At 60.5% G+C, this 26,080-nt stretch overlaps 3 protein-coding genes across 4 annotated transcripts; 1 reads left to right on the top strand and 2 right to left on the bottom strand.

Moving 5' to 3' along the window:
- Positions 1 to 805: 805 nt before the first annotated feature.
- Positions 806 to 4,077, bottom strand: REM1 (RRAD and GEM like GTPase 1). The gene is made up of 4 exons (XM_054274724.1): positions 3,251 to 4,077; positions 3,025 to 3,107; positions 1,848 to 2,052; positions 806 to 1,668 (listed from the first exon to the last, which is right to left on the bottom strand). The coding sequence occupies exons 1-4, from the start codon at positions 3,906 to 3,908 to the stop codon at positions 1,391 to 1,393; spliced, it is 1,224 nt and encodes a 407-aa protein (XP_054130699.1). The 5' UTR covers positions 3,909 to 4,077; the 3' UTR covers positions 806 to 1,390.
- Positions 4,078 to 9,730: 5,653 nt separating this feature from the next.
- On the top strand, positions 9,731 to 11,617 carry SOX12 (SRY-box transcription factor 12). The gene has a single exon (XM_054274523.1). It carries the CDS (start codon positions 9,731 to 9,733, stop codon positions 10,628 to 10,630), a length of 900 nt encoding a protein of 299 aa, XP_054130498.1. The 3' UTR covers positions 10,631 to 11,617.
- Positions 11,618 to 14,659: 3,042 nt separating this feature from the next.
- Positions 14,660 to 25,848, bottom strand: TBC1D20 (TBC1 domain family member 20). 2 transcript variants are annotated; one of them, XM_054274423.1, is made up of 8 exons: positions 25,734 to 25,848; positions 23,308 to 23,493; positions 22,097 to 22,180; positions 20,485 to 20,671; positions 19,621 to 19,722; positions 18,614 to 18,755; positions 17,823 to 18,010; positions 14,660 to 17,690 (listed from the first exon to the last, which is right to left on the bottom strand). In XM_054274423.1, the coding sequence occupies exons 1-8, from the start codon at positions 25,774 to 25,776 to the stop codon at positions 17,417 to 17,419; spliced, it is 1,206 nt and encodes a 401-aa protein (XP_054130398.1). In that variant the 5' UTR covers positions 25,777 to 25,848; the 3' UTR covers positions 14,660 to 17,416. The 2 variants fall into 2 exon arrangements, with proteins under 2 accessions (XP_054130398.1, XP_054130399.1); XM_054274424.1 differs by lacking the exon at positions 25,734 to 25,848 and adding an exon at positions 24,247 to 24,370.
- Between the last annotated feature and the right edge of the window lie 232 nt (positions 25,849 to 26,080).

Here is a 26,080-nt window from a genome sequence, read left to right as displayed (position 1 = left end):
AGCAGAGCAGCAGCAATGCCATGGGCTAAGCAGCATGACCAAAAAAAAAAAAAAAAAAAATCTGAGCACCCACGTCCCCATTTATGAGGGCAAAACTTGGGATTTGCACCTCTGGAGAGATTAGTTTCCCATAGGGACGGGGCACATTCCAGTGTCCCATCTGTGCCAGGCACTGCCAGTGGTTCCCCACGGTCTGCCCACAGAGCGAGTGGAAATTCCCGACCCGAGTAGGAGGCACAGCTGATCCTCCCTGGCATCGGGCCCGGGATGCTGAGCAGGTTCCCCCATGGTATCCCAGCTGCTGGATGGCAGCACAGCCTAAAAACAACAGGCAAAGCCCACACAGCTCCAGCATTGCCTCCCTGCGTGCCCGGGGTCATTCCCTGCTGGCTGCAGCCAGGCACGTCCCTTCCTGCTGTGCCATCCTGCCCCCTGCCCCTTCCTGGAGCCACCAAGCACCCAGATCCCTGTCCAGGCTGCAGCTCCCACGGTGCCTGGGCTTTAAACCTGCAGCTCAGCACAGCTCAGCCCTTCCCACAGGCTTTTCCAGAGCTGGGAAATGCAGGGGGCTTCACAGAGGATGATGCTGGACCACTGGGTGAGGAACTGGGACCTCCACCAAGGGTGGCCAAAGGAAGGCCTGGACAGAGGTTCTCCTTGCCCCAAGATGGTCCAGCTAATGGAGGAGCCAGCCAAGGCCTGACCAGAGTAGGAAGCAGATCCTCAGCCCTGGCATAGGTGAGGAACAGAGCTTCAATCTGACCATGTGGCTCCCCAGGGCAGGGACCCAGCAGAGAACAGCACCTCCCTGATGTGGTTTATTCTGCAGATCAAGGGTTTCCCCATCCCACCAGTACAGAGAGAGCACAGAAACACACTGGTGCCAGTGAGACATGGCACAGAGCCCTGGCACAGCAGGGTCAGGGTGCCAGGTGATGCCGCTGGTGCTCCCCTGCCCCCTCTTCCCAGCCAGGCTCCAGGCTGTCCAAGGTGGACAATGCCACGGTGCCCCTGCCAGTCCCTGCAGCCCTGTGAAGGACAGCACTGCGAGTGGGACCTGCCACACTCCTGGCAGCCTCCAGCCCAGCTCTGGGGCACAGCCACCCCTCACCTCCGGCTCTGCAGGAGCAGCTGTGATCCAAAACCTCACCACTCCAAGTGCAGGTACCCATCCCATCCTCCACTCCACGGACCTGATCCCACTTATCCCCTCTCCTGGCGGGGAATGGCTGGATCCAGAGCACCTTCACATCCCTCAGCACCAGTGGAAACAGCTCCACGTGCTCAGCATCACTGCAGGCCAGTCTGAGCTCTGCACTGGCCACTGGCCACGCTGCTGGCAGAGAGCAGAGTCCCAGCCGGCGCGCGGGGAGGGACAGGAGCGCGGCTCTCAGAGCACAGACAGGTCATGGCAGGACTTGGAGCGGACTTTGAGGGCCACTTTGCTGCTGTTCCTGGTCACCAGCCTGTCGAGGAAGTGCCGGGCTCTGCTGGCGAGGCTCTCCTTGTGCTTCTGGCCGGGCGGGGGGTGCAGGTGGGACTTTTTGCCCCCTTGGCGCAGGCGGATCTGCCGCACCACGCCCTCAAAGAGCTCGTCCACGTTGTGCTGCAGAACCGCTGACGTCTCGATGAACTTGCAGTCAAAGACAGCAGCACAGGCCTGGCCCTCTGCAAGGGAAGGGCAGAGAGAGGGCACAGCCTTGCTGGCACCTCAGGTGCTGTGGGACGGGCACTGCCACATGCACGACAGCAGCTGCACGTCCAGGGACAAGGGGACAGATGCAGGGGAAGCAGCTGGGCACGGAGCCCCCTCAGGGGTCTCCACCAGAGCCTTCACCCTTACTCACCTTCCTCAGACACCTCCCGGCAGCGCACCAGGTCGGTTTTGTTGCCCACCAGGATGATGGGGATGTCCTCGGCCTGGCGCGCCCGGCGCAGGTGGATGCGCAGCTCCGAGGCGCTCTCGAAGCTGTCCCGGTCAGTGACAGAGTAAACGATGATGTAGGCGTTCCCTATCTGCAGGCAGTGGCTGCGGCGCTGGCTCTCCTCATCCTGTCACCACACGGGGAACGAGATGTCACCAATGCGTGGCCATGGCCACTTCCAGGGGACAGCAGAGCACCCCGGCACTGATGGGACCTGTCAGCGCACCCCATAGCCCCCACACTGTGGTGAACAAGTGTGTTACCCTATTAATTGAATGCAGATTAAAAGCTCTTGATTTTGAGGGGAGTGTTTGGGAGTTTTCCTCTCTATCAACAACAAACTGGAGCTGTGGGCTCAGCCTGGTGGGAGGAGGTGAGGCTGAATCCCCTGAGAATGCCCTGGGACAGTGTGGTGGGTGCTGCACCCTGGCACTGCTGGGCAGTGTGGGAATAAGCCATGGTGGAAAAAAAGGGGCCTTTGTTGGGGTGTCACAGTGCTGGGGCACCTCTGGGCATTGCAGGTAAGTGCCAAACACAGCTCAGTCCATGTGGGTGCTGCACCCCTGTGCACAGCTTGGGCACTGACCCTGTCCTCACTGCCTGGTGGCACATACAGGAATGCAGGGCCCTGGCAGAAAGGGAAGGAGAGAGGCAGTGACAGCAGCACTGGTATTTCTGCCCAGGAGATACCTCATGTTCTGGGCATGAGGAATGCCCTATGCCAGGCACTGTTCTGTCCATTAAAGTGTTCTGGCTGGCAATACTGACTTGTGGATTTACCCAGTTGGATCCTTCAGCCCCATTCCCAAACATTTCCATGCATTTTGAAGTTGGTTATCATATAGGAGCCCACACCAGTGAGAATGTGGGGGGCAGCCTCCCATGCCCCGGGAGGGTGGGCACAGAGCTCTGCAGAGATGTGACCCCAGCCTGTCTTGCCCAGTGTGTACCCTGTGCTCCAAGGTGGTGAGCCCCAGAAATGGACAGGGGGGCCCCAGGTTGCCCCTCAAAGCGCTCAGAGGCCCCAAGACAGCTCTTGTGCCCATGCAATGTCCCCCGGGCACATCCCAGCTCTCCCCAACACCCAGCCCCGCCGTACCCGCCGCTCTGACTCCCAGGTGTCCAGCACCAGCAGCGTGGTCTCCTCGCCATCCACGGTCAGCCTGCGCTCGTACGCGACCCCTGCGGGACACCGGGAGGGAGAGCTCGGTCAGTGCCGCCCTTCCCAGCAGGGTCCCGGGCTCCTCCGCCTCGCACATGGCTTTGTCCCACCACGGGATGGCCCGCAGGTGACCCTGCAGCAGATCCCCCCAGCAGACACCCACCTCCGTGCTGGTCCAGCGGGTCCCTCTCCTGGACGCCGGCGAAGAGGTTGACCAGGCTGGTCTTCCCCACGCCGGGGTCCCCCAGCAGCACCACCCGGTACCGGGGCTCCCTGAGGCGGGGGGAGCCCGCGGAGCCGGGGCAGCCGCTGCCGCGAGGGGCCCTGCCGCCCGGCTCGGAGGCGGTGTGGCCGAGCTGCGGGTGGAAGGGCTCGCTCCGCGAAGCGGCCCCGGAGCCGCCCGGCCGCGGGAGCGGGGTGCTGGCCCTCCGCCGCAGCGGGCTCCTGCTCCCGGGCTGCGTGTTCAGGGTCATCACCAGCACCGAGGGCACGGGGCCGCAGGGCGGGCAGGGGAGGGGGTGTCGCCCCGAAGGGCACCCGCACCGGGCAGCCCCGAGCGCGCCGGTGCCGCTCCTGGAGCCGCTCCGAGCCGATGGCAACACGGGCACAACTTCCCCGGGACACCCGCCCCGCCGTCCGCCCCGGGCTTTAAGCCCCGGGAGGTGGAGCCCCTCGCCGCCCCGATCCCTCCCCCGCCGGGCACATCCCCGCCCGCGCTGGCCTCGGTCCGGCCCAGCCGCCCTGGCCCGGTCCCCGAGGTCCCCTCGGGGCTTGCGGTGCCGGGGAACGGCGAATTCCCCCGGGAGCCGCGCCCCGGTCATGGGGAGAAGGGTTACACCGGGATGCTGCGGGATGCGCCTCCGCGGGCGGGGGCTGCACCACGCTCCGGGCCCGTGTGGAGCTGCATCAGCCCGGTTCCCGGCCCTGGTCTGGCCGCCCCAGGCTCAGTTCTACCAAGAAAGGAGCGAGCCGAGCCCGGTCCGGTCCTGCCCTGCCCTGCCCTGCCCAGGGGAGGATGTGCTTTTTCAGGACCTAGAAGCCCGGAGCCCGGCTGTGCAGCTCTGTCTCCAAGATGCAGTGGTGGAATACAAGGCTGAGGGTCTCCTGGCACGGGCAATAACAGGAGCTGTTTTTATTTGAACCTGTCTGTAGATCCCAGACACTGGCAGCACTGTCCCAAAGTGTCCCAGTGTGGGCAGTGTTCTGACCCACACTGGATCACCAGTCCACCCACACTGGGATATGCTGGCAGAGCCTCATGGCACCAGGGCTGGTCCCAGGACATCCCTCATGATCAGAGCACAGCGATGGGGAGGGCAGGAGTGACAGTAACACCTTTATTGTGCCATAAAACCACATCTGCAAATGCCCAAGGTGCTGAGCAAGACTGGGGGAGGAAGAAGGGCTGAAGGCAATGGAGTCAGCTTGGCACCTCATCCACGCCTGGCTGCTCCAGGCTCTGGGCTGGCATCAGATGAGTGTTCCTCCTTGGTGGGAGTGCTGAGGACAGTACCACAGTACCCAGCACATACCTGAGAGAGAGGAGACGTAGGAGAAGAAAGCACAGAGGGGAATAAGCCTCTGTGCTTTGGCTGTTTGGGTACAGGAGGAGCAGAAGCAGGAGCAGGGTGACTGCTCAGATGGACTGTGCTCAGAGCTGTCCCGTTCCCTGCGTGGCAGTCCTGTCATCAGGGGGCACAATGTGGCTGGAGCCTGCTTTGTGTCAGCTGTGCCACCCTCTCTGTGTCCCCAGGATCCTGCACTGGCTGTCAGTGGGGTCAGCCCAAATGCTTGTTCTGGGATCCGGGATGATGCAAGCAGCTAGGGGAAGAGGGAAACCCTTTTAAACCAGGTGAGGGTAGTGCCCAGCTCCTGTTCAGTGTAAACCAGAGCCAAACCTGACCCCTAGTAAACCCAGCAGTATTTTCTCATGCCTCATGGTCTGCCACAGTCACTGACCACTCTGCCAACCACCAAAATCAATTCCAGCCCAAGCCCTGCTCCACCACCCTCTGTATGGCAGGCTCAGCCTCGCCAGCCTTCCCGGAGCAGCAGAGCCAGACACAACTCCTGGGCCTCTGAGAGGGAGAAGGAATGAATTCAGCTGCTCTTATTGTCAATCCTGAAAGACAAACAGAAGCAGAGAAAGCCCGCTGGAGCAGCCAGGTACATCTGCTTTCTCGCAGCGGGGACAAGTGCAGCAAGCTGGGCTTGCTCAGAGCTGCCTCATCCATCTCCGTCTCAGCTGAGGACAAACTGTGCATCCAGAGTGTCCCAGCATAGGGCTCAGACCTACCAGCAAAATCCACCCAGGGACTCTGCAAACAGGAGGGTTTTTAAGGAGGGGAAGCTGAAAAGCAGATGGGTATGGACACAAGGGGGTCACAGCTCTTCTGGGCTCCAGCGACACGCAGGGACCCAGGGAGGGCCAGCAGGAGCACTGTGCTCCTCTGCACCCTCACATTCCCAGGATAAGCAACTCGTGGCTGGATTTGCTCTTTCAGAATGCAAGTCCAGTGTCTGGAAGCAAAGGGTTAATTAGCAAAACGAAGGGCTGGTGATGTCGTGTGAAAAGTTGCCGGGAGGTCAGTGGGAAAGGGCTGAGGATGGTGGAGAGGGCTCTGGCACAGGCTCCCGCCTGTCAGGGCGGGTAAGCACCAAATGCCTGACTTGTGATGTTACAGAAACTTTCCACTTGGGCCTTCCTGCTATTTTTAACTCTTCTCCCATCCACCCTCAGTAACCCCAGCCCCACCAGCTGCCGAGGCTAATTAATTCCCCTTTTTTATCATTTTTTTTTAAAACAGAAAAAAATGAAGTTCCACTAATCTATCACGCAGCCACTCGCCTCCTCCCTCCTGACATGTTCCAGGCTTTTCTCCTCCTTCAGCTTGTGCCTCCATAGCTACAGCCATACCTGTCTTTCAGCTAAAACCCAGACCCTGGTGCAGGAGATGCAGCTCCCTTGACACCCACACCACTGCTGCTCTGTGGGGTGAGGATCTGCCCAACAGGGTGAGATTTTCATTAAAAATAAGCCCTGTGTGCAGCTGGGGGGCAGGAGCTGGGATACAGCAGGAAGGAATGATGCCATGAGCAGACCCCCCCGAGCACAGGTTGCCATGTAGCACAGGGTTCTCTCCCTCCTGGCAGGCTGGTGGGAAGATCCTCCCCACAGAGCAAATGGGATTCATTCTCAGAAATGGAATTGTTTGACATTTATAAGATCAACACAGTGTCTTTAGCCGAGGATGGAAAGCAAAGGTAACATGACTGTATAGACTCATTTCACAGGGATGTGTGCAACCAGCTTCCCAGATTATTTTCCATTGCTTTTTCTATTTCCTGGAGTTCTGCCCTCACTGTGTCCAGCTGGTTCTGACAGCAGGTCTGCACCACTGCCTTCACCCTCTGCTCAGGGAGAAACACAGTCACTGCTGATTCCTCAGAGCTGGGAAATGTCCCCTTGCACCAACCCTGACCTAACCCTCAGGCGCTGCTGCTTGCACTGGCAGCACGGAGGAATCTGTCACCGTGCCTGGTGCCATTCCTCACAGGAGTGGCTCTGCGAAGCTGAGTGGTGTTCCAGCAGCCAGCTGGGGCCAGGGGCAGTACGGAGGAATGGATTTAGTAGGCTGTTGCAGGGGTGATACCGCTGCTGGTCTATGGAAACCCCTCCCGGCTCGCTCTTTTGTCCATTTGGCAGATTCTGTGCCTCGCGGGACACCTCTACATCCCATTGACCCTCACCATCCCACCCTCTGCCCTCCGGGCCCCATCGCCCTCCAGGAACCCCTGTTCGCTGAGGTGTCTGGGGATGCCCGTGATCCCCGTGAGCCGAGCCGGTGCCCGCGGCGACAGCGGCCGGGCTCGGGGCCGGGCGGGGCTCGGGCTCCCGGGAACGGGGGGAAGGGACGCCCCCTGCCGGCTCCGCCCCGCCACCGCACCGGGCCGGGATCACCGGGCCGGCATCCACCGGTGCTTCCATCTGCGTGTCCGGGATGGAAGCAGCTGTGGCAGCCCGAGCAGCCCGGCGGGACTGGCCCTGGGCTGCTTGAGGAACGGCCGGGGCCGGGAGGGAGCAGAGGAACGGCTGTCGCGGGGAGCCCGGGTAGAGGCGGGCCCGGTGCACGGGACCAACGGGGATGGACAGAGTTGCTGGACGGCACGGGGTTCCGTGCTAATGCGCACCCAGCCGGTTCTGCCGGCACGATGGCAGCTAAGACCGGAGGTGTTTGGGAGCAGCCGAGCAGGTTCTCCCTGCCAGGGCCATGTGGGAGACCCGTGCCGGGCATGACCTCCGGCTATACCGAGCGGGAACGACTCGGGGAAGCGCCGCCCGCAGGCAAAGCCGCGGTGGAGAACTGTGCGGTGTTCCCCGCGCAGCGCGGCTCCGGGACGGCGTGGGCAGCGCCCGGGGCTGCGGGGAGGGCAGGCCCCGGTGTCCTGGCTGGCCGCAATGCCGGGGCAGGGTCGGGACAGGCCACAGTTCCCGCTCAGAGTGCAGGACGGGGAGAGCCCGCGGTGCCCGGTGAGCGGCGGTGCCTGGCGAGCGGCGGTGCCCGGTGAGCCGCGGTGCCCGGCGAGCGGCGGTGCCCGGTGAGCCGCAGGGCCCGGTGAGCGGCGGTGCCCGGTGAGCGGCGGTGCCCGGTGAGCCGCAGTGCCCGGTGAGCGGCGGTGCCCGGGGAGCCGCAGGGCCCGGTGAGCGGCGGTGCCCGGTGAGCCGCGGCGCCCGGTGAGCGGCGATGCCCGGTGAGCCGCAGGGCCTGGTGAGCGGCGGTGCCCGGTGAGCGGCGGTGCCCGGTGAGCCGCAGGGTCCGGTGAGCGGCGGTGCCCGGGCGGGTCGGGCGCGGCCCCGCGCCGTCCCCTGTCACCACAGCAACTGGCGGCGGCGGCGCAGCCAATGGGCGCGGCCCCCGGCGGGCCCGCGCGCGACAGCGACAGCCAATGGGCGCGGCCCCCGGCGGGCAGCCCGCGGTCTCCGGGGCAACAGCCCCGCCGCCGCTGCCCCATTGGTGCCGCCAGCGGAGGGGGCGGGGCCTGACCGGGAGGGGCGTGGCCCCACCCACGCCACCGTGGAGCCGCGTGTCCGCCTCGTGGGCTGCGCGTTCCCCGCCCGGCGCCCCCGTCCCCGCCGGGAGCCGACCCACGGGGAGATAACGCGCTGCAATGAGTGGCGGGGACACGAAGGCGTCGGTGTTGCCACAACGCGTGGCGCCGAGCGCTGCCAGCCCTATTGAGCGCCCGGGGACTGTTCCGGGCCGGGGCTCTGCCCGGATGACCGGGAGCAGTGGGTGTCCCGGGAGCCCGGTGGGGCAGCAGGGCAGGGTTCAAGCGCATATTCCGGGGTGATACTCGGTGCTCCGGCCGGTCACACCCGTGCACAGGCTCCCGGCGAACCGCGAGGGGCGGGGGTGCTCCCGAGGGTGTGGATGTCAGGGTCACCGGGGACATCGGGGTGCCTAAACTGGGGGAGCGGCGGGTTACTGGCAGGAGCTGGAGCATCCTCGGGTGCGTGCCTGAGGGCACAGAGCTGTACCAGGGTACCGGGATGCTTGTCTTAAGGCACCGGGTGTCACCGGCGGTTCTGCGCTGCTCGGGTCGGGGTACTGGGGACTGCCGGGTTGCCGTGGGGGCGGTATCGGGGATCAATGTGCCCGGTTACCAGGGGGTAGCGGGGCGTGCCGTGTCTAGCGGGGGGTACCGGGGAGTACCGGGGTACCGGGGCGTGCCGGGTAGCCGGGCGGTACCGGGGGTACCGGGGCGTGCCGCGCTGCCATTCTCTCCAGCAACCCCTCTCGGCGGGCGCCCATTGGCTGAGCGGGATCTGCCCCCCCGCCCTGCAGCCAATGGGCGGCGGGGGGCGGGGCCGTCCATTGACAGACCCGGCGCGGCGGTGTTTACCGGGGGCGGCGGGGGCGGGGCGCCCGTGTCTATAAGAGCGGCACCGGGGGGCGTGCGGCTCCCGGGCTGCCCGCACCGCCCCCGCGCACCCCCGACCCGCACTTGGACCTGCCGCAACCACCCTACACCATTCCCGACCGAAGCATCTGCCGACTTAACCGGGGAGGCATCACCGGGGCGGCGGGGAGAGGAGCAACCCCGGGGTGGAGCCCTCACGGCGTGCAGCATTCCCGAGCCGCTACAGAGCATCCCGGAACATCCTCGAGCCGGCGGCGAACATCCCCGGGTTGGTGTGGAGCATCCCCGAGACGGTACAGAGCATCCCGGAGCATCCTCAGACCGGTACCGAGCATCCTCGAGGTGCTACAGAGCATCCTCAGACCGGTACCGAGCGTCCTCGAGGTACTACAGAGCATTCCGGAGCATCCTCGGACCGGCGCAGAACATTCCGGGACAGAACCGCTGCAGAGCATCTCCGAGCCGGAGACCACCGGGCCATCCCGGGGCCCTTCCGGAGCATCTCCGCAGCCGCCGCCCCGGCGGAGCCGGCCCCGCCGTGCGCCCCCGGGCCCCGTCGCGGCCGCCTGCGCCCCGCCCCGCCGCCGCCCGCTCCGCACAATGGGGGCGGCGCGGCGCGGCGCGTAGCGGCGGGCGGGGAGGCGGCGGCGGCGGGCAGGGAGGCGACGGCGGGAGGGGAGGAGGAAGAGGCGGAGGCGGCGGCGGGATACCCGGCTCCGGGATGGTGCAGCGCGGCCCGCGGGGCCGGGGCGCGGAGGCTCGGCGGGAGCCCTGCGCCCCGCTGCCCGCCCGTGACACCGAGCCCGCCTGGTGCAAGACGCCGAGCGGGCACATCAAGCGGCCCATGAACGCCTTCATGGTGTGGTCCCAGCACGAGCGCCGCAAGATCATGGACCAGTGGCCCGACATGCACAACGCCGAGATCTCCAAGCGCCTGGGCCGGCGCTGGCAGCTCCTCCACGACTCCGAGAAGATCCCCTTTGTCAGGGAGGCCGAGCGCCTGCGCCTCAAGCACATGGCTGACTACCCCGACTACAAGTACCGGCCTCGGAAAAAGGGCAAGGTGGGCACCGGAGCAGCCCGCCCGCGGCTCCCAGTGAAGATCAAGCCCTCGGTGTTGGGCCGTGTCTCTGGCGGCCGCAGGCAGCCCGCCAAGCTGCCCGCCGGCCCCGACACCCCGCAGGAGCCCGCAGCAGAGGTGCCCGCTGAGGACAACCCTGTGGTCCCTGGCACGGCTGCCTGGCACCCGGCACCCGACGGGGAGCAGAGCCCCCAGGAGCCCCCTGCACCCCTGAGCCCCACCACACCCTGCCCGGAGCCAGGGCGGTCCCCAGAGAGCGGGTCCCCCTCTCCCATGTCGGCTGGGTCCCCTCCCTCTTCCTTCAGCTCCTCTGACGAGGAGCTGGAGGAGGAGCTGCTGGGGATCATGCCCGGGCGGGCGCCTGCCAGTGCCACCTGTGGTGCCCTGGACTGGTCCGTCTTCGACAAGGACCACGACCTCTACCCGCGGGGAGGCTCCTCGCACTTCGAGTTCCCGGACTATTGCACGCCCGAGGTGACGGAGATGATAGCAGGGGACTGGCTCATGTCCAGCATCTCAGACTTGGTCTTTACCTACTGAGTCCCACGCTCTGCAGGTAACACTCATTTTTATTTTCACCCACGATCAGGTCATATCAAAAAACAACCCAGGAAAAAACAAACAAACAAACAAACCGAAACCAGCTGTTTACATGCAGGAATCAGGTATTTTGCCTTGAAGCTGCTGGAAGGCAGAGCCCCTGCTCCCCCCACCCCCTGGCACACACCCATTCTCCATCCGTCTGTCTGTCCGGCTCTCGCCTCGTGCCCGCAGGACGCATGGCCGCCCGCTGCGGTTACTTGCCCGTGAAATGCATCTCATCGGGTTTTCATTGTCACACCCGGCCGCTTTCCCCCACGGCCCCGGCGCTGACAGCCATGGCTGCTCCCGGCCGCTCCCGTCTGTGCCAGCACCGTGTGCCCTCCCGCCCTCCAGGAAGCAGGAGCATCCACGCCACCCCAGCTCTCGGTGCCCGCCCCACCTTCCCCATCCCTCGGAGAATGGCTGATTCCGTTTGCTTTTTGACTGCATCGAATGCATGGCTTCAATTTTCTCCTCTGCCTCTTTGCAGCCCTTGGGGAGGGATGCCGAGCCATGCCAAAGTGTCCCTTCCCAGCTCCCTGTTTTGTGAGGGGTCCCTGGTTTGGGAGTGCAGTGTCCCACAGCAGTGACTCGTTCCCGGTGGCGTGTGCTCCGCGCCACTCGCTTTGGGAAGAGTGAAGTTGCACACACGTGACGAGCACGTGGGCGCGGGAGGCTGTGTTGTTTCTCTCGCCAGGCAGTTGTGCAGGGAAAGCTGTGCCACCGAGGGGAACCCCTGTCCGGAGTCACCCCAAAATTGTGTGGGGACCAGCCCTTCACTAAGCAGCCAGCCCTCATTTTAACCTTGGAGCCTGTGCCCGTGCAGGACCTGCTGCTGTGGGCTGGCTGACCTTGACCGGCAGAGCCAGGTGTCACCGTGCCCAGACGGATGTCACCGTGCCCAGCCGTGGCACTTGGTGCTGCCAGGATGGCAGGGAGCAGCATGGAGGCAGGAAAGGGCAGCTGTGGGAAATCTGCCTTAAGAAACCACCCAAAGTGGTCCAAGAGCAGCTGCAGCCGGTGCTGGTGGGCGTGTGGGTGATGCTCTGGCACAGGGCTCCTCCACACAGCACCGCGCTGGGCTCCGCTCGCTGCCAGCCACGCCAAGAGCAGAGAGATGCTGGCAGGGAAGATGCTGCTGCAGCGGCTCCTCCAGCTGGGATTTTCTTTGCTTTTCCTAATGGCTCCTTCCTGCGCCAGCCGCCTCCTCCCACCGCCGGGAGCACGTGGCTGCAGTGCTGGCTCGGCAGCTGCCGCAGGCTGTGCTTGGGGGGCAGGGGCTGCGCTCTGGTACAGCTGTGCTGGGTGGGGACCGCACACATCCCCGGGGACGCGGTCATGGTTTGGGCTGGCAGCGTCTGCGAGAGCTGGACTGGGCTCGGCAGCAATCGCTGCTTGAAGCAGCCCCTGCAGTCCCCCATGACCTCGATTCCCCAGGGACTCTGGATTTGTGGGGGCCCCTCGGATCCTTCCCTGCCAGTGGGGTGCTGGCAGCAGCAGAGCACCCGCTGCTTGGGGCTCTGCCTCCCTGTTTTGGGGCTGCCGGTTCCCCCAGTCACAGGCTACCCTATGCCTGCCCCTTGCTGGCAGGCTGGGCCGAGCCGTGACCAGGGGAAGGACATCCCTCCCTCCCTTGTCCTGGCATCCCCCGAGGGTGCCTCGGAGTCGGTGCCTGGCCCTGCTGCTGGAGCTGCTGCTGGCCCTGGCTCAGCCGTGGGGATGGTCCCTGCAGCGCAGGGAGAGGTGTGTCCCTGGGCCCTTTGCAGGGATGTTTGATGCCCCCAGCCCAGTCCCCGGGGACCCCTCGAGGCCCCCCGCGATGGTCAGCCATCAGCAGTGTAGATGTGTCGGTGTGTAGCGGTAGCTGTGCGTGTGTGTTGGCATTAGCCACGGTGTTTCGGTACCCCCGTGCGGGTGCCAGCCTGCGGAGCCAGGCGGGCATCACGCATCAGACACGTGTTCCCTGGATAGAGCGCGTCCTCTTCTCTGCGTCCCCTCCCTCCCCGGCCGTCCCCCACCGGATCCAGTCCCGCCCCCAAAGGTGGAAAAGCCAAAAAAGCGCCGGGACAGCCGTGATTCTGGCAGCCTGCTCCCGCCTCACCGCCGCCTCGGGGGGACTTTGCCTTCCCACCCCCTGGGCAGCCCCGCTCCAGGAGCATCTGAAGCCGCCTCCCATGTGTGAGCCGGGTTTGGGGTTCCCGCGGGGTCCGGCGGCCCCAGAGCTCTCTAACACACACGGATCTCACCCAGCACCTCGGTGCCTTCTTGGGGTGCACAGCCACCCCGTGCTGTGGCCAGGGCTTCTCAGGGAGGGCGCTGAGGCTGACAGTCACCTGCCCTCCCATCCCTGTCCATGGGGAAGCCAAAGCCCCCAGGTACCAGCAAGGCCTGAGGCCACACTGAGGGTCTCGCATCACGCGTGTGCTTTGCTGACCCTGCAGCTCAGGGCTCAGCTTCCGTTCCTAGGGGGGACACGGGTCCCAGTGGTCCCCTACGTGCTGTGCATCACCCTGGAGCCAGGGTGATCCCTCCACAGACTGTCAGGCGAAATATTTCCTCAGGAGCAGGTTCTGGGTCGCTGCCAGAACCGGAGCCAGTGCCGGGGTCTCCCGCCCTGGCCGCAAGCACAACATCATCCGCTTTGTCCCCGTCCTCACCCCTGTCCCCCTCCTCGAGTCTCGCCGGGTGTGTTTGTCAGGGAGAACCGTCGTGGACAGTGGTGGATTTTCTGTGCCGTGTGGTTGTAGTGCTTAGAGACCCCCCCAGCGTGCGGCCCCTCCCGCTGCGCCCCCGCTGCCCGGTGCTGGCTGGCGTGCGTGTGCGAGCGTGTGTGCGTGCGCGTGCGGCATCCCGTCATCACTCCAGACAAAGCGAATAATAATAATAATAATGATAGTAATAATAAATAATAAAAATAAACCAAACCTCTCTCAGGAAGCAGCTGCCCTGGCGGCGGCCGAGTGGGCCGGGGGGTACCCGGAGCTGGCGGGGCCCCGGCGCAGCGTGCGGACGGGCGCCAGCGCTCGGGGTCACCTTTGTAGTGTTGTGTTAGTGAAGGGTCCCTGTGTCTGTTATCTTGGAGAAACAGGATTTTAGCCGAGGGGCAGCGACGGCCCCATCTGGGTCTGTCTTGGGGGTTTGTGACATGGCTGGCCCTTGCTCTGCAGAACCTCGGCTAACAATGATCCTGACTGTTGTGATTATGGAATAAAGTGTGTTGATCTGCTCTCCACGGCTCTGGCTCCTTCTGTGCTGCCTCACTCCTCCCAGGGGAATTTGGGCTATGTGAGGTCTCCAGGGAGATGTGGGATTCCCAATGGCCAGCATCCAGGTCCCAGGCATATCAGTTCCCACCCTGAGCCCGGTTCCTAGGGCTCTCCTGCAGCCGGGAGTCGGAGTGGGCTGGGCGTCCCTGGGAGCAGTGTGAGCATGTGCACGTATGTGCACGTATGTGCTGTGCACATGCAGCCCCTCGCCCCACCCGAGTGTGTGTGGGCAATCCCGGCGCCGCCCCCGGCTCCGTTCAGCCGGGGGAGGGGACCGAGGGTAATCGGGGAGGGGGGAACTGGAGAGGGAGGGAACCGGGGGTGCTAATCCAGACCCACAGGAGGGCCCGGGGGGGCCACGGGGTCACGCGCCACTTGCATCACACGCAGACCCCCGCCCCCAGTCTCACCGCAGCTGTTGCCACGGCAACAAGAGGAGCCCAGAGCATCCCCGGGTACCGCCAGCCCCTCCCGCTGCCCTGGCGCTGCCGGGGACCGGGCTGTCTCCGAGGGAGGGAGAAGTGCAGGGGCTGCCCATGGCACGGTGACCCCCCCCAAGTCTGCAGCCTGCCCCCAGCACCGCCCGGGGCTGGGCGGTACCACAGGGCAGCAATGTTCCAGTGTGGTGCCACTGCAGCCCCTGGTAATGGGATTCCTCTCTGTGCAGGGGCACTGTTGGGCCACATTCAGAGCTCACTGGCCATCACCACTGCCTCCATCACTCTGGTAAGGTCAGGGCCACACGGGGCTCTTGTCTAATGTCCAACACGGCCCACACAGGCACATGCACACATTGCCACTGGCCGGGTTCTGAGTCACATGAGGCAGTGGCCTCTTGGCTACCCCAAAGGTGCCACATACCTCCTGCCACCACTCTTCCAAAGGGTGTTCCTCCCAAAGGGATTCAAGCACTATTGAGTAAATGGCTCCTGGACAAGCCACAGGCAATTAAAATCAGCCAGCAGGGCTGCCAGCCTTGAGCCATCCAGACAAAACCGCTTCCAGCCTGGCCAAGGCGGCTGCACCACCCCCGCTCAGCAGAGCGTGCCCTGGGAGTCGGGCACCGTGCCCGGGATCTCCTCCTGCAGCCGGGCACCCAGCCTGGGGTACAGGGCAGCCTGGCAGGTCAGGCTATTTCCAGCCCCACGCTGCTGATGGGGGGGACACCCTGGAGAGCCAGAGCACACACAAGGCCTGGCACCGGCCCAGAGGGAGGCGGATGGATGGAGAGCAGTGACCGGGGCACGCACACACTCTCTGGCTCTGCTTCTGCTCCTCTTCCCACGGGGCTGCTGGGTGTGAGGCCACACTGAGCTGGTCTGGCCACCGCAGGGAAGGTGCCAGTTCTGGGCCCCAGGGTGCCACAAGAGCAGATCTGGCAGCCCTGGTCTGTGGAGGGCAGGAAGTGTGTTTAGTAACTGTTTATTTTACAGTTTTAGGGCTTGTAGAAATCTGCATTTACAGGGGGTGTATAAGTCTTTGTACAGAGTAACTGAAGCACCCTGGTCTCCTCCGAGGCCCTTCTCCCCCCACTGGGGACAACACAAGAACTAAAGTGCATCATGGCCAGGGAATGGAGGGGCTGCAGGGGCTCCTCTGGGGGGCTCCAGCCATCCCCTCCTTCAGTGTAGTGTACAGAGCAGTCCAGGGCTCTCCAGCAGCATTCCCAGGTCACCGCACTCTCCTGCACCAATGGTTTCTAAAGTGCTAAGTGGCCCAGCCCCCAGTCCTGTTCTGCTGCTCTGGGGGTGCCAAGGGGCCAGGAATGGGCTCTGCCTTCAGCCACACTGGGAGGAGCCCCTGAGCAGCCCCAGGTCCCTCCAAGGCCACTGGCACCACTGAGGAGAGGAGGGAACAGGTCTTGCTGCCTGCCTGGACAAGGCAGTTTCACTCACTGCACACTTCACCTGCAGAGGCAAAGGGAACTCCTGCTCAGAGCTTCATGGGAACACAAGTCAGGAATGAGAACTGCCCACCTGCCCTCAGGCCAGAAAGGCACATCCCTTCCATGAGCAAGGGCCCGTGGGGCAAACCAAACACACCCAGGGCAGTTATGGACCAAGATGGGTGGGAGTGGGGGGTGCTGAGCTTTGCAGGGCATGAATTTTCTTCTCTATCCCAAAATCCCTTCCACCAACACCTGCCTTTCAGGTGTGCAGCCCCTGGGCATGGCACAGATGGCTTTGGGCACAACAGAGCAATGATGGGGCAGCGGGAGGGAGCTGTGAGGGACAGGTAAGGACACTTGAGGGAGATTTAGCAGCTTGGGGGAGAGGTAGAGGCATAGAGTGTCTATTGGCTCTGTCTCAGTGGGACACTCAGTTGTCTAGAAGGATTTGCTGCTTAGCTTGAAGGGCAGGGAGCGCTGGGACTGCCAATGGAACTGGTGGGGAGATGGGAGCGATGCAGGGGTCAGGGTGGCCTTTCTGGGAAACCCCTCATGTTATTTCCAGAGGTCATGCTGAAGCCTGATCAGCTCATGGGGGAGGTTTTTGTCACATTTCTTAGTGCAACAACTTCTATCCTGTGTAAAGTGTTTCACAAGGTGGAGAAAGCCTTTCTCCCCTGTGGGCATGGTAATGTCCACTTCCAGAGCTATTAAAGAAGTCTGCAAAGGGTGTTTACAGTGCCACTAAGGCTTGTGGTAGCATAACCTGGCACATGACAGTGCACACCTTTGGCAGGGTGACTGCACTCGTGCTCACTTCACTGACCCCAGACATGGTCACAGTACTGCCAGCACAGCAGTGGCAGTGCCTGAGAGCTGAGGGGAGCTAAGGTCTGCTCCTGGCCCCTACAAACAGATCAGGCTGCAAAAATGTGGAAGCAAAAAGAGCCAGGGAGTGTTACACACTGAAGAGAAGCTGAGAGCACTGTGCTGGCCAGGGTGTGGGAAAGGTTTGGCTCTGCTCAGAGGGTGCTCAGAGGATAGGGGAGAGCTGGAGCACCGGCAAAGCTGAAGGCAGATCGTGGGGCACACTGGAGCAATGAAGAGCCAAAGGGCTTCCCTGTTCCTCAGGAGTGCAGTGCCCTCTACCCTCACACATGCAAGCACCCAGAACAAACCCTGTTGGACACTCCTCCAGGCAAAGATCTGCTCTCACTCCCACTAGTTTTCCCCAGTGGAGAACACAGGATCATTTGGGCACAGCCCACACACAGCTCTCCCTCTGTACAGTCACCTGAGCACAGCCTGAACAGCCAAATTTGTCCATACCTCTGGTTCCTCAGGAGACAGCAGGAGTGCCTGTCTGCTCACCCTTGCACAGGGAGAGGGGAACAAGGTGAGCATGGTGTGGGGAACCGTCCTGCTGGGCTGGTTGCCCCAGCCTCTGTCACAAAGGCCAAAAGCGTTACTGGACGCAGTAAGAATAAAAAATAATCTTCAGACAGGTCGTTTCTGGGCACGTCCTTCATCACACATCAGCCCTTCCTGCTGGGGGTGGATGCAGTGACAGCAAAGGCCCTTCCTCCGGCTTCAGGGAAAAATCTGCAGCTGAAACTTGGGTGCCCACTCCAGCGCACTCTTCACCATGGCCAGGGCAGCTGCTCCCAGGGCCACCGTCAGCCCCATCACTGCCAGCTTGACAAAGCGGTTGGTCCGGGGCTTTGTCAAGAAGGATTTTGTCCTCTCCTCCCCCCGGAGCCGCTCCTCCCCTCGGAGCCGCTCTCTGAAGCGTTGCCTCAACACAGTGTCTGGTCTCTGCTGCACTGACGCCAACTCAAAGTCCTTAAAAGTGGAAGCCGCAGTTCTGCAAGGGAAGGAACAGGTCAAGGAGTGTCCCCTGCTCACCCCTGGGAGCAGCCTCTGGTCAGGAAGATCCCCACAGGGAGGCCAGGCCTGGCAAGGGGACGCAGGGAGCACAGGGCTGCCCAGCACTCACCGTTCCGCCTGAGCTGCCTGAGCTGCCTCCTTGGCGAGCTCGGATGGTGGGAACTGGACAAAAAGGTCCCCGGCTTTGCTGATCAGAGACTCATAGGGAAGGTCCTGTGGGATCTGGGACAGGAGGTGGTGCACAGAGGCCATGTCACACTCACAGTCCAGAACTTCCTGCTCCCGGTGCAGCACGATCTGCAGAGGAGTGAGAGGAGGACAGACAAGGAAGTGGGGACAACTCCTTGGCAGATGCTGGCACTTGTTTCAGAGCCAGAAGAAAAAAAAAAAACACTTTACTTCCAGCTGAAAGACCTTCTTCAGGAGGACACACTGCAGTGAAGCATTCATTGGGAAGAGAAATGTCAAACCCCTTCTGAGACTCTGAGGCCAGGAAAGCCTCTTTCAGGGTACTTAGGTCTGTCTGCTGAGCAGAGCCTGCTATTGGCAAGTTGGAGATGGGGGCAGAAGCTCAGCAGGGTTTCACTTCATGACTTGCCCTCTGCTATAGGAGGATGGGCAGGATGGAGGCATGAGAGGAAACAAAAACACTGTGTCCTGCTGCCTCCACAGCACTGAACTGGTAAAGCCTGCACATTTGGACACCCTCAGGCTGCCCTGAGTTCCCCTGGATCCCACCTGCCCTTCACCATCACCAAGGACATCAGTGACTGCATCTGCAGAGCAGGGTACAGCTGAGGACAGCACCAGCACTGGGTTTGCCAGCCTCCCTCTGCAGCCCCAAACTCCGACCACCCCAGAACAGCTCATTTAATCCCTGACCATTCCATCAATACCTACCACAGCTGCAAAGTAAATGGGCATCAGCGGGTGGCAGGCCAGGAAGAAGTCATATAATCGCACAACGTGCCTGAAGTCAGACAAAACGTGGCCAAACCAGGTGATCAGCCAGCTGAGAGCAAAGATGGTTCCCACCTCCGCACTACACACAGAAAGAGCACGAGGTCAGCCTGGAAACAGGGATGAAATGCTCCCAAGCCAGCCCTGTGCTGCACAGCCATGCCTGGGGAAATAGAGCTGGCTGTCAGTGGAGCACTGAACCCCCCCAGGAGCAGGAACTGCACCTCTGACAGAAAAAATTGTTTATCCCCTGTGCCACCCATGTGGCAAAGTGCTGCCACTATTTGTATCACATCCAGTGGGGGCCACAGCAGAGGCCAAACACTGTTTTCAGGAGACCCTGAATGTGTCCTGTATCATGGCACTGTCTGGCTTGCTGGCTTGAGGGCAACTGAAGGTAGGTTCCTTCCTACCCTGAGGGCTTACTAATTCTGGGAGTTTGCAATCAGGGTTGGTACCCAAGGACATTCTGGCTGTGAAAAAAACCACACACCTGCCCAAAAAAAGGGCTCTGAACTGACTCCTCCCATTCACCTTCCTGCTTCTGGTTTGATTTTCCCACACCTACTGTGTGTCCCTACTGCAAAACCTGGGAATTATCCCCAGAACTAGCAAGGTCCCACCAGCCACACAAGTGGTCACATGAAGCAGTTGTAGCATTTGTACAACACTGTCCCCAAATCCCCAGCCCTCCCAACACAGACTGCAGACAAATGGGCTGAAGATGGCACCATGTGAAACCCCTCCAGACAGGCATCACAGGTTTGAGCCTGCTCAGAAATGAGTGCCACATGCCTTTGGGGTGCCACCATCAGCTGTGGGACAGCTGTTGACTCCCTGAGGAAGCCACAGTGGTGTTGGGGATGTGTGGGTGAAAATGGCCCTGTGAACAGGAACCTGAGACAAGCAGGGAAGAGCCAGGAGGCTCTAAGGGAACATTTGCATACCTCTGCATGAAGTCATGCACCTCAGGGTTCACCTGGTCTATGATGGGCATCAGGTAATTTAAAATGTGCTTGGTATTATCCATTGTTGAGTCCATAAAATCCCTGAGGAAAGATTTAAAAGAAGCTTTGTCAACATCAGCGAGCTCCCCCTCTAGGGAGGCAGCAGAAGGTGAAGCACATGCAATAAACAGCCTTGCTGGCAGGGTGGCCCCAGCCCCAAGGAATTCTGTCCCTTTGGAGCAGCCTCCTTCCAGCTTGTCTGGGACACACAGGGCTGACCTGCACACAGAACCCAGGCCCAGACCATCACACTGCTGTCAGCTGACACTTCTTATTTTGCTGCAGTGCACACAAGAACTGTAAAGCCTTTCCAGTACCCAAAATCTGACTCCTGCCTGGGAGAGGAGAGATAATCCCTCCAAACCACACAAGCTGGAAGCTTGCTCTTATTTCAGTGCACAAACAGGAAAGACTCTTCGTGTGGGGTACAGGACACTGGTAGTACAGACCATGCTGCCCAGGGCTATGCAAGGACAAGAGAGTGGCAGGAGCTGAGCCAGCCCAGAGGACTGGAGAGGCCCTGACAGCCACACAACCATGGATAATGCATGTGAGTTGGCTTTTCCAATTCCAAGGGATGCTACAAATTAACTGACAGCCTTCAATTATCCCTTCCCCAGGGCACAGCTCCCTGCAAAGCCACGTGCTGTTGTGTGGTCAGGCTGCTCTCAGTCACCCTCTGGGTACAGGCATGACAGGCAGCTGCTTTAACCCAAGGCTCTGCCTTCCCAGCTCCCCTTCCTCCACCTGCACAGGTGTCCCCACAGCCTGAGGACACACAGCTCCTCTCCTCCCACTGAGTACCTGAGATGATGAGTTGAGAGCTTCTCCACCAGTGCTGTGGCCAGCCTGTCCCCCACCACCAGCAGGAAGGTGACCACGATGTCATGGTAGCCCTGGTAGTAGTGCAGCTGGGGGTTGCGCTGCAGGACGTGCAGGATGATATCGATGAGCTCCTCCTGCAATCCCTCCCTCTGGTCATCTGGCATCCCTGTGGGAGGAACAGCAGAGGTGGCACAGCTGTGGCACCCACCAGTGCCTGCTGTGGGGTGCAAGGAGAGCACCTGTGCATTTACTAACCTGCCTGATCCCAAGGGACGTGCTGCATAAGGGGAGGGTGGTAAAACTGGCAGAAAAAAACTATCCAACGCCCTAATTGTCTCCCAAAACTCTGCAGGGCCAGGGGAATCTGGCCAGTTGCTGAGAGGTTTAATCTTTAGATCTGCAGAACCCTTATCTGCAAGGAAGCCACTGTGGAGGACAGGAGCAGGGTTTACAGATGTTTGCACAGTGCTGCTGTGAACAGAGATTTGTTCTACACATCCAGCACAGATGAGGATGTTTTAGCAATTTTTAATTTCCCAGGAGCTCTAGAAAAAAATTCAACAGGACCCATTTTCACAGAAACTATGCCAACTGCATCAGACTGTGAGGCCTCCACCAGCACAACTTTCTATCAGTCCCCTGCTAACAGCACGTGTTTAGGGACAGGATGTCACAGGGAAAACATTGTTCCTGTCTTGCACAGCTGCAGCCAGTTTCTGGCAGCCCTTGTCAACAGATAAAACACCCAAAGGCCAAGCAGAGAGTCCCAGCAGAGATCCTGCAATGACAAAGTTCTCCTTTTCCTCTGCTTCTCTAATGTGGCTAAAAATAGGCAGGAGGCTGCCATTCAAGGGCAAAAAAATCCGTAGGAGCAGAGCCTCCAGGAATCAGGCCTGCACACAGCATCCATGCCTGCAAGAATCAGAGTGAATCAAGTGTTTATACAAAATAAAAGTGGCGGAAGGGGGAGGCAGATTCTGGCCAGAAATAACGACTGCTCTGCACAGAGAGCTGCTGGATTTAGCATTTTATAAATAACACAAGGCACCAGCCTCCCATCAGAACTAAACAACTGCAAAACCATTTTGCTTCTAAATGTTTTAAGTTCTGTTAAATTTGGTGCAAGAACCTGATTTTGAGACTGTTTTATACCAGAGGTTGTTCTAAGCACAGACAAACCCACCTTCCCTGCCCCCTGAGCAAGACCATGGACTAAAATAAACTGAAGCACACGGCTTGTTTCTCAAGCTTTCCATCTGTCCTAATCTCAACAGGTCATGGTGCACGAGATCCATGCAGGATCCATCCTCTCTCTGCTGCAACTGTCTGCCAATAGCAGCCTCCTGGCAGAGGGGCACAGTGGGGCAGGGGAAGTGGAACGTTGGAAAAGCCACATCAAAAACCATCTGTGCAGAGACAGCTGAAGGAAACTGATGGCTGCAGAAGGGCTTCACTGGGAGCTCACATGGAAAAAGTTTTCTAGAGGTCAGGCCCTTGGAGTAATAACGGAATGTCACATTCTGCAGTGTCCCAGGGAGGTGTGGGCCAGGAGAGCCCCATGGCAGAGGGGGAAGAGCAGAACCCCCCTCACCTGGTGGGAAGCGGCGCAGGGATCGCCGCACATCCAGCAGCACCTGCTGGTAATCCTTGTTGTCCTCTCGCAGCTCCTTCCTGGCTGAGGAAAAGAGGAACAGGATTAACATGAAGCACTGCAATGGTCCTGGGGAAAGAGTGAGGTGAGGGAGCTGGGAAGATCCCTGCTCAATGTGGACATGAAGCTGCACACACCCCCTACTCCATTGCATATCCCCTTTTTCATGTCACACCTCAGCACTGTCCCTGCACTTTCACTGCCACACACTCTGGCACTAACAGCAAATGAGACAATTATTTCTTTAGACAACACATGTTAAAATGCTTAAACTGACAGCAGCACTCCCAGCACTCCTAGAAACATCTCGGCTCCACAGTTTTCCTGTGCAATTCAAAGTGTACTCAGCAGCAGCACTGGAGGAGTGCTGTGGAGACCATAAGGAATCCTTTATAAAATAGAAGCAATTCAGAGGAAAATCTCACCCAGGGTTAGCTAAGGCAGTTAAAATAGAAAAGTTCAGTGAGCCAGCAAATTCCTTCTATGTGATTATGCAAAGTTAAACCTTGTCTTCCAGCAGCTCTGGTCAACTCACATCACCCTAATGCCACCCGGCTCTGGACTGAGGTGGGGGGATGCACATTTCCAAACAACCACAGAATCAAGAACAACAAAATCTGTCCTGGGTGACTCCAAAGCTACAGGACCTAGAGCTCCTGCATTGCTAAGGTTTAATAACCATGTGGGTACTTCACCAGGAAGGTTGTTGTCCCTGTGCCTGTTCTGACAAAAACACCACATGTGCTTCACACAACAAACTGCTGCCTAGAAGAGACACATCAGGAGAATTTTGGCCACACCAGGGCTCAGCACAGCCACCTCTTCATGGGAGCAAAACAAATCAAGTCTGATTCTTTCTGCTGCACGTGAACTTACATATGTCAGCTAATGCTCAGGGCCACACTGACTGCATCCACAATGAACTGATTCCATGACTATCACTAAAGAAAACAACAAATGTTGTTTTTAGAAGTCATGTATTGTTTACATACAACCCAGTATTGGTGCTGCAGTGAGTCCCCTTTGTACACGAGCTTAGTGGGAAATACAACACACACAGGGAAAAGACAGTCAGAAAGCATGTCCCTCCTCTAGGGACAAAGTTCACTGAGCTGTTCCTCCCAAGCAGGTGAGCCCAGGCTGTTCCATACCTGGAAGAGGGGGCAGGTCGTCTGTGTTCACACTGAGCAGCTTTGGCCACACTTTGCGCCGGATCTCGTCGGTGAGCAGCCCGCCCTCGCTGATCGCCATCCGCCGCAGCTTTGCCACGTTGATGGGGTCGCTGTTCAGAGCCTGGTAAATCTCTGCCACTTTTCTTTTCTTCTTAGCATCAAAGTCTGCAAAAGGTCACAGAGACATGAGCTGACAGGCAGTGGCAGCACACAGTGGGGGCTAGCAATAGGCACTCACAGTGATGTCACACAAACACACACGGGAGATGACACAGGACAGTCACCGCACTGTCAGGACAGGGACGACTCTGGTGGGGACCCCTCCAGCTGAGTGTCCCCATTTCTGCAGGCTCAGCATTGGGAGCACCTCAAAGGGCACTCTCACTGCTTCCCTATCCTGGGGGGGTCCCACTATGGGGGGCACATGCTGCTCCTCCTGACACTGGAGCCACCACCAGTGCCCAGACAGAGCCCTTGGCTCCTGTCCTTCCCAACGGCTCACGGCTCCACACAGGATCAAGACAGATCTGCAAACCCATCCTGAAACTCTTTGCTCTCTGATGCAACTGCCAGCTCAGATGTCAAGTGTTTCCCAAGATCAGCACTTAGGAAAGTGTTCAGAAAAAGTGTTCCCAAAACTGTGTTCCTACCGACTCCCAGGTGCAGCCGTCCTAGGAAGAAGCCTGAGTATTTCCACTGACAGCAACAGACACAAGAAAGGACATAATTATACCAGAGTTAAAGAATCATAAGCACATTGACTTGTCCTACAACAAACACATACCTGTCAGCCATCAGTACACACACAGCTCAGCCAGTAGGAAATAATTCCCACAGTTTTGAGGAGCACAGGAACTCAGGGCAGGAAGGGAAGGGGTAACACAAAAAGCACACAGTGCTCGGGTTAGACACACTTACAGGACACCAGAGAGCTTCCCAGGGAGCAGAGAAGGGACACTACTTCACACCACATGGTGGAATTTGTCACCGCTGCCTCATGTGAGGAAAGAGAGAAGCAGCCGAGAGCCACTCGATATCCCACACTGGAGGAGTTCCCAGTAAGGAGGCTTTGCTGAGCAGCTGTGGGACCGGAGTGCAGGATGAGGCCACAAACGCTGCCTTTCCCTAAAGGCTTTTCCCATACATGCAACAACTCTTGGGATCCAAACAGGATTCGTTCTACAAGGGACGTGTCCAAATAGGATTTGGGGCAGGAGGAATTCAAAGGATTCCGATGGAGAAACAGCTGTTTCCCAAGGCCCTGCCCTCCCGGCAGATAGGGGAGCTGTTCCTCTGCCCACGTGGCACCTCAGCCACTGCCCCGGCCCTGATCCTGCGAGCTCCTGGCTGGAAGTGCCGCTCTCAGCGAGGTCTGAAGGCAGCCGGCAGGTCGGCAGGCTGTTCACACACACGGACGCTAAGTAGGTCGAGCAGTGGATGCTGTTCCTTCTCAAAGACCCTTTTAAAATATTTCTTGGATCAAAACAAGCTGTAACAGCCTACGAGAGAGCTCCACCTCCCTCCGAATTCCAAGATCCTGGTACCATTAAATCTCCTATCGCTCACACAGTGACTACAGTTTCTTTTATTTCCTTTCCGGCCCCTTGTGCAAGCAGAGTTATTTGCACAACAGAAGGCAGCTCTGCTCAGCCGGTTCTCTATGCCCAGCCAGTTCCCTACCCCCAGCTGTTCCTGATCCCCTGCCACACGCACACACTGGGCTGTCACATACCGATGCCTGGGGAAGGAGGAGACAAAGCCTACGGGAGAAAGAACTGTTCAACACAAAGAACTTAAGGACTAGTGGCAAGGAAGAAGCAAATCTTGCGGGCTCCTCCTCCTCTCAAACTTACTAATAAAGACCGCAATATTTACACTTTTCAAACACACAGGGGACAATAGCTGCGAGTATTACCAAACCCAGTGCATTGCAAAAAATGTTTCATGCAACCACAAGACTGAACTCGCAGGTTCACCCTAGGAAGAAGAGACACAAACGCAAGGTGAGGGCGGTCTAAAACCCACATGAGTCCGTCGGGGGTTCTGCACCGCTGCAGGCACCGGGCACCGACACACGGCCTCGCCAGGTCTGGCCAGCCCAGCGCTGCCGCAGAGCCCCCGGTCACTGCCGGGGACCGCCCTGGGGTATCAACCGGGCCCGGCTGGTTCCTGCCTGCCCGAGCCCGCGGCGGCCGCACAGCCGCGGGGTGAGCCGGGCCCTTCGCTCGATGCCGGGACCCCGGGACCCTCAGCGCCCCCGGCCGCTCCCGCGGGGCGCCTCCGAGCGCAGCGCCGGCCCCGCCCCGCCGCCAGGGGGCGCCGCCGCGCCCGCAGGGGGCGCTCCAGCCCCCGCCCCCTCAGCGGAACCACCGCCCCCCGCCCGCCGGGCCCGGCCCAGCCCGTACCGTGGCCGCCGACGCCGTTGCGCGGCGGGCTCTGCCGGCCCATATTCCCGGGCGCTGCGGCGCATTCCGGGCCGGACACCGGACCGGACCGGGCCGGGGCTCCGCGCTCCCCGCGCCGTCCGGTCCCGTCCCGCCCCCGCCCGCTCCCCCCGCCCCCCGCCCGCCGGCGCGCGGGCGGGACGTCACGGCGCCGCAGTGCGCAGGCGCGGCGCCGCTAGGCGAGTCACACGGGCGGAGGCAGCCGCGCATGCGCGAAAGAGGGCGCGCGGCCTGGCTGTGTCTGCCCCGAGCGCGCCTCAGGGGCTGCTTAAAACCCACACAAACCAACCCCGAACCCTCCCCGATGG

This window comes from Melozone crissalis, unplaced genomic scaffold, assembly GCF_028551555.1.
Source record: "Melozone crissalis strain CALT ecotype California unplaced genomic scaffold, PUWL_Pcris_2 ptg000017l_1, whole genome shotgun sequence".
Lineage (NCBI taxonomy): Eukaryota > Metazoa > Chordata > Aves > Passeriformes > Passerellidae > Melozone > Melozone crissalis.
The sequence above is the reverse complement of the archived record's forward strand: the minus strand, read 5'-3'. Positions and strand labels throughout refer to the sequence as shown.

Bases quoted from the DNA above. Each gene is read 5' to 3' on its own strand.
- SOX12 (XM_054274523.1), top strand. From the start codon at position 9,731: ATGGTGCAGCGCGGCCCGCGGGGCCGGGGCGCGGAGGCTCGGCGGGAG.
- TBC1D20 (XM_054274424.1), bottom strand. From the start codon at position 24,301: ATGTGGTGTGAAGTAGTGTCCCTTCTCTGCTCCCTGGGAAGCTCTCTG. The intron at 22,181-23,307 runs GTATGGAACAGC...TCTTTTCCTCAG, and splicing joins CGACCTGCCCCCTCTTCCAG to CCAGGAAGGAGCTGCGAGAG. The intron at 20,672-22,096 runs GTGAGGGGGGTT...TTCCTCCCACAG, and splicing joins CCTGCGCCGCTTCCCACCAG to GGATGCCAGATGACCAGAGG.
- REM1 (XM_054274724.1), bottom strand. From the start codon at position 3,908: ATGACCGGGGCGCGGCTCCCGGGGGAATTCGCCGTTCCCCGGCACCGC. The intron at 2,053-3,024 runs GTACGGCGGGGC...GTGTGGTGACAG, and splicing joins CCTGGGAGTCAGAGCGGCGG to GATGAGGAGAGCCAGCGCCG. The intron at 1,669-1,847 runs GTGAGTAAGGGT...CTTCCCTTGCAG, and splicing joins CCGGGAGGTGTCTGAGGAAG to AGGGCCAGGCCTGTGCTGCT.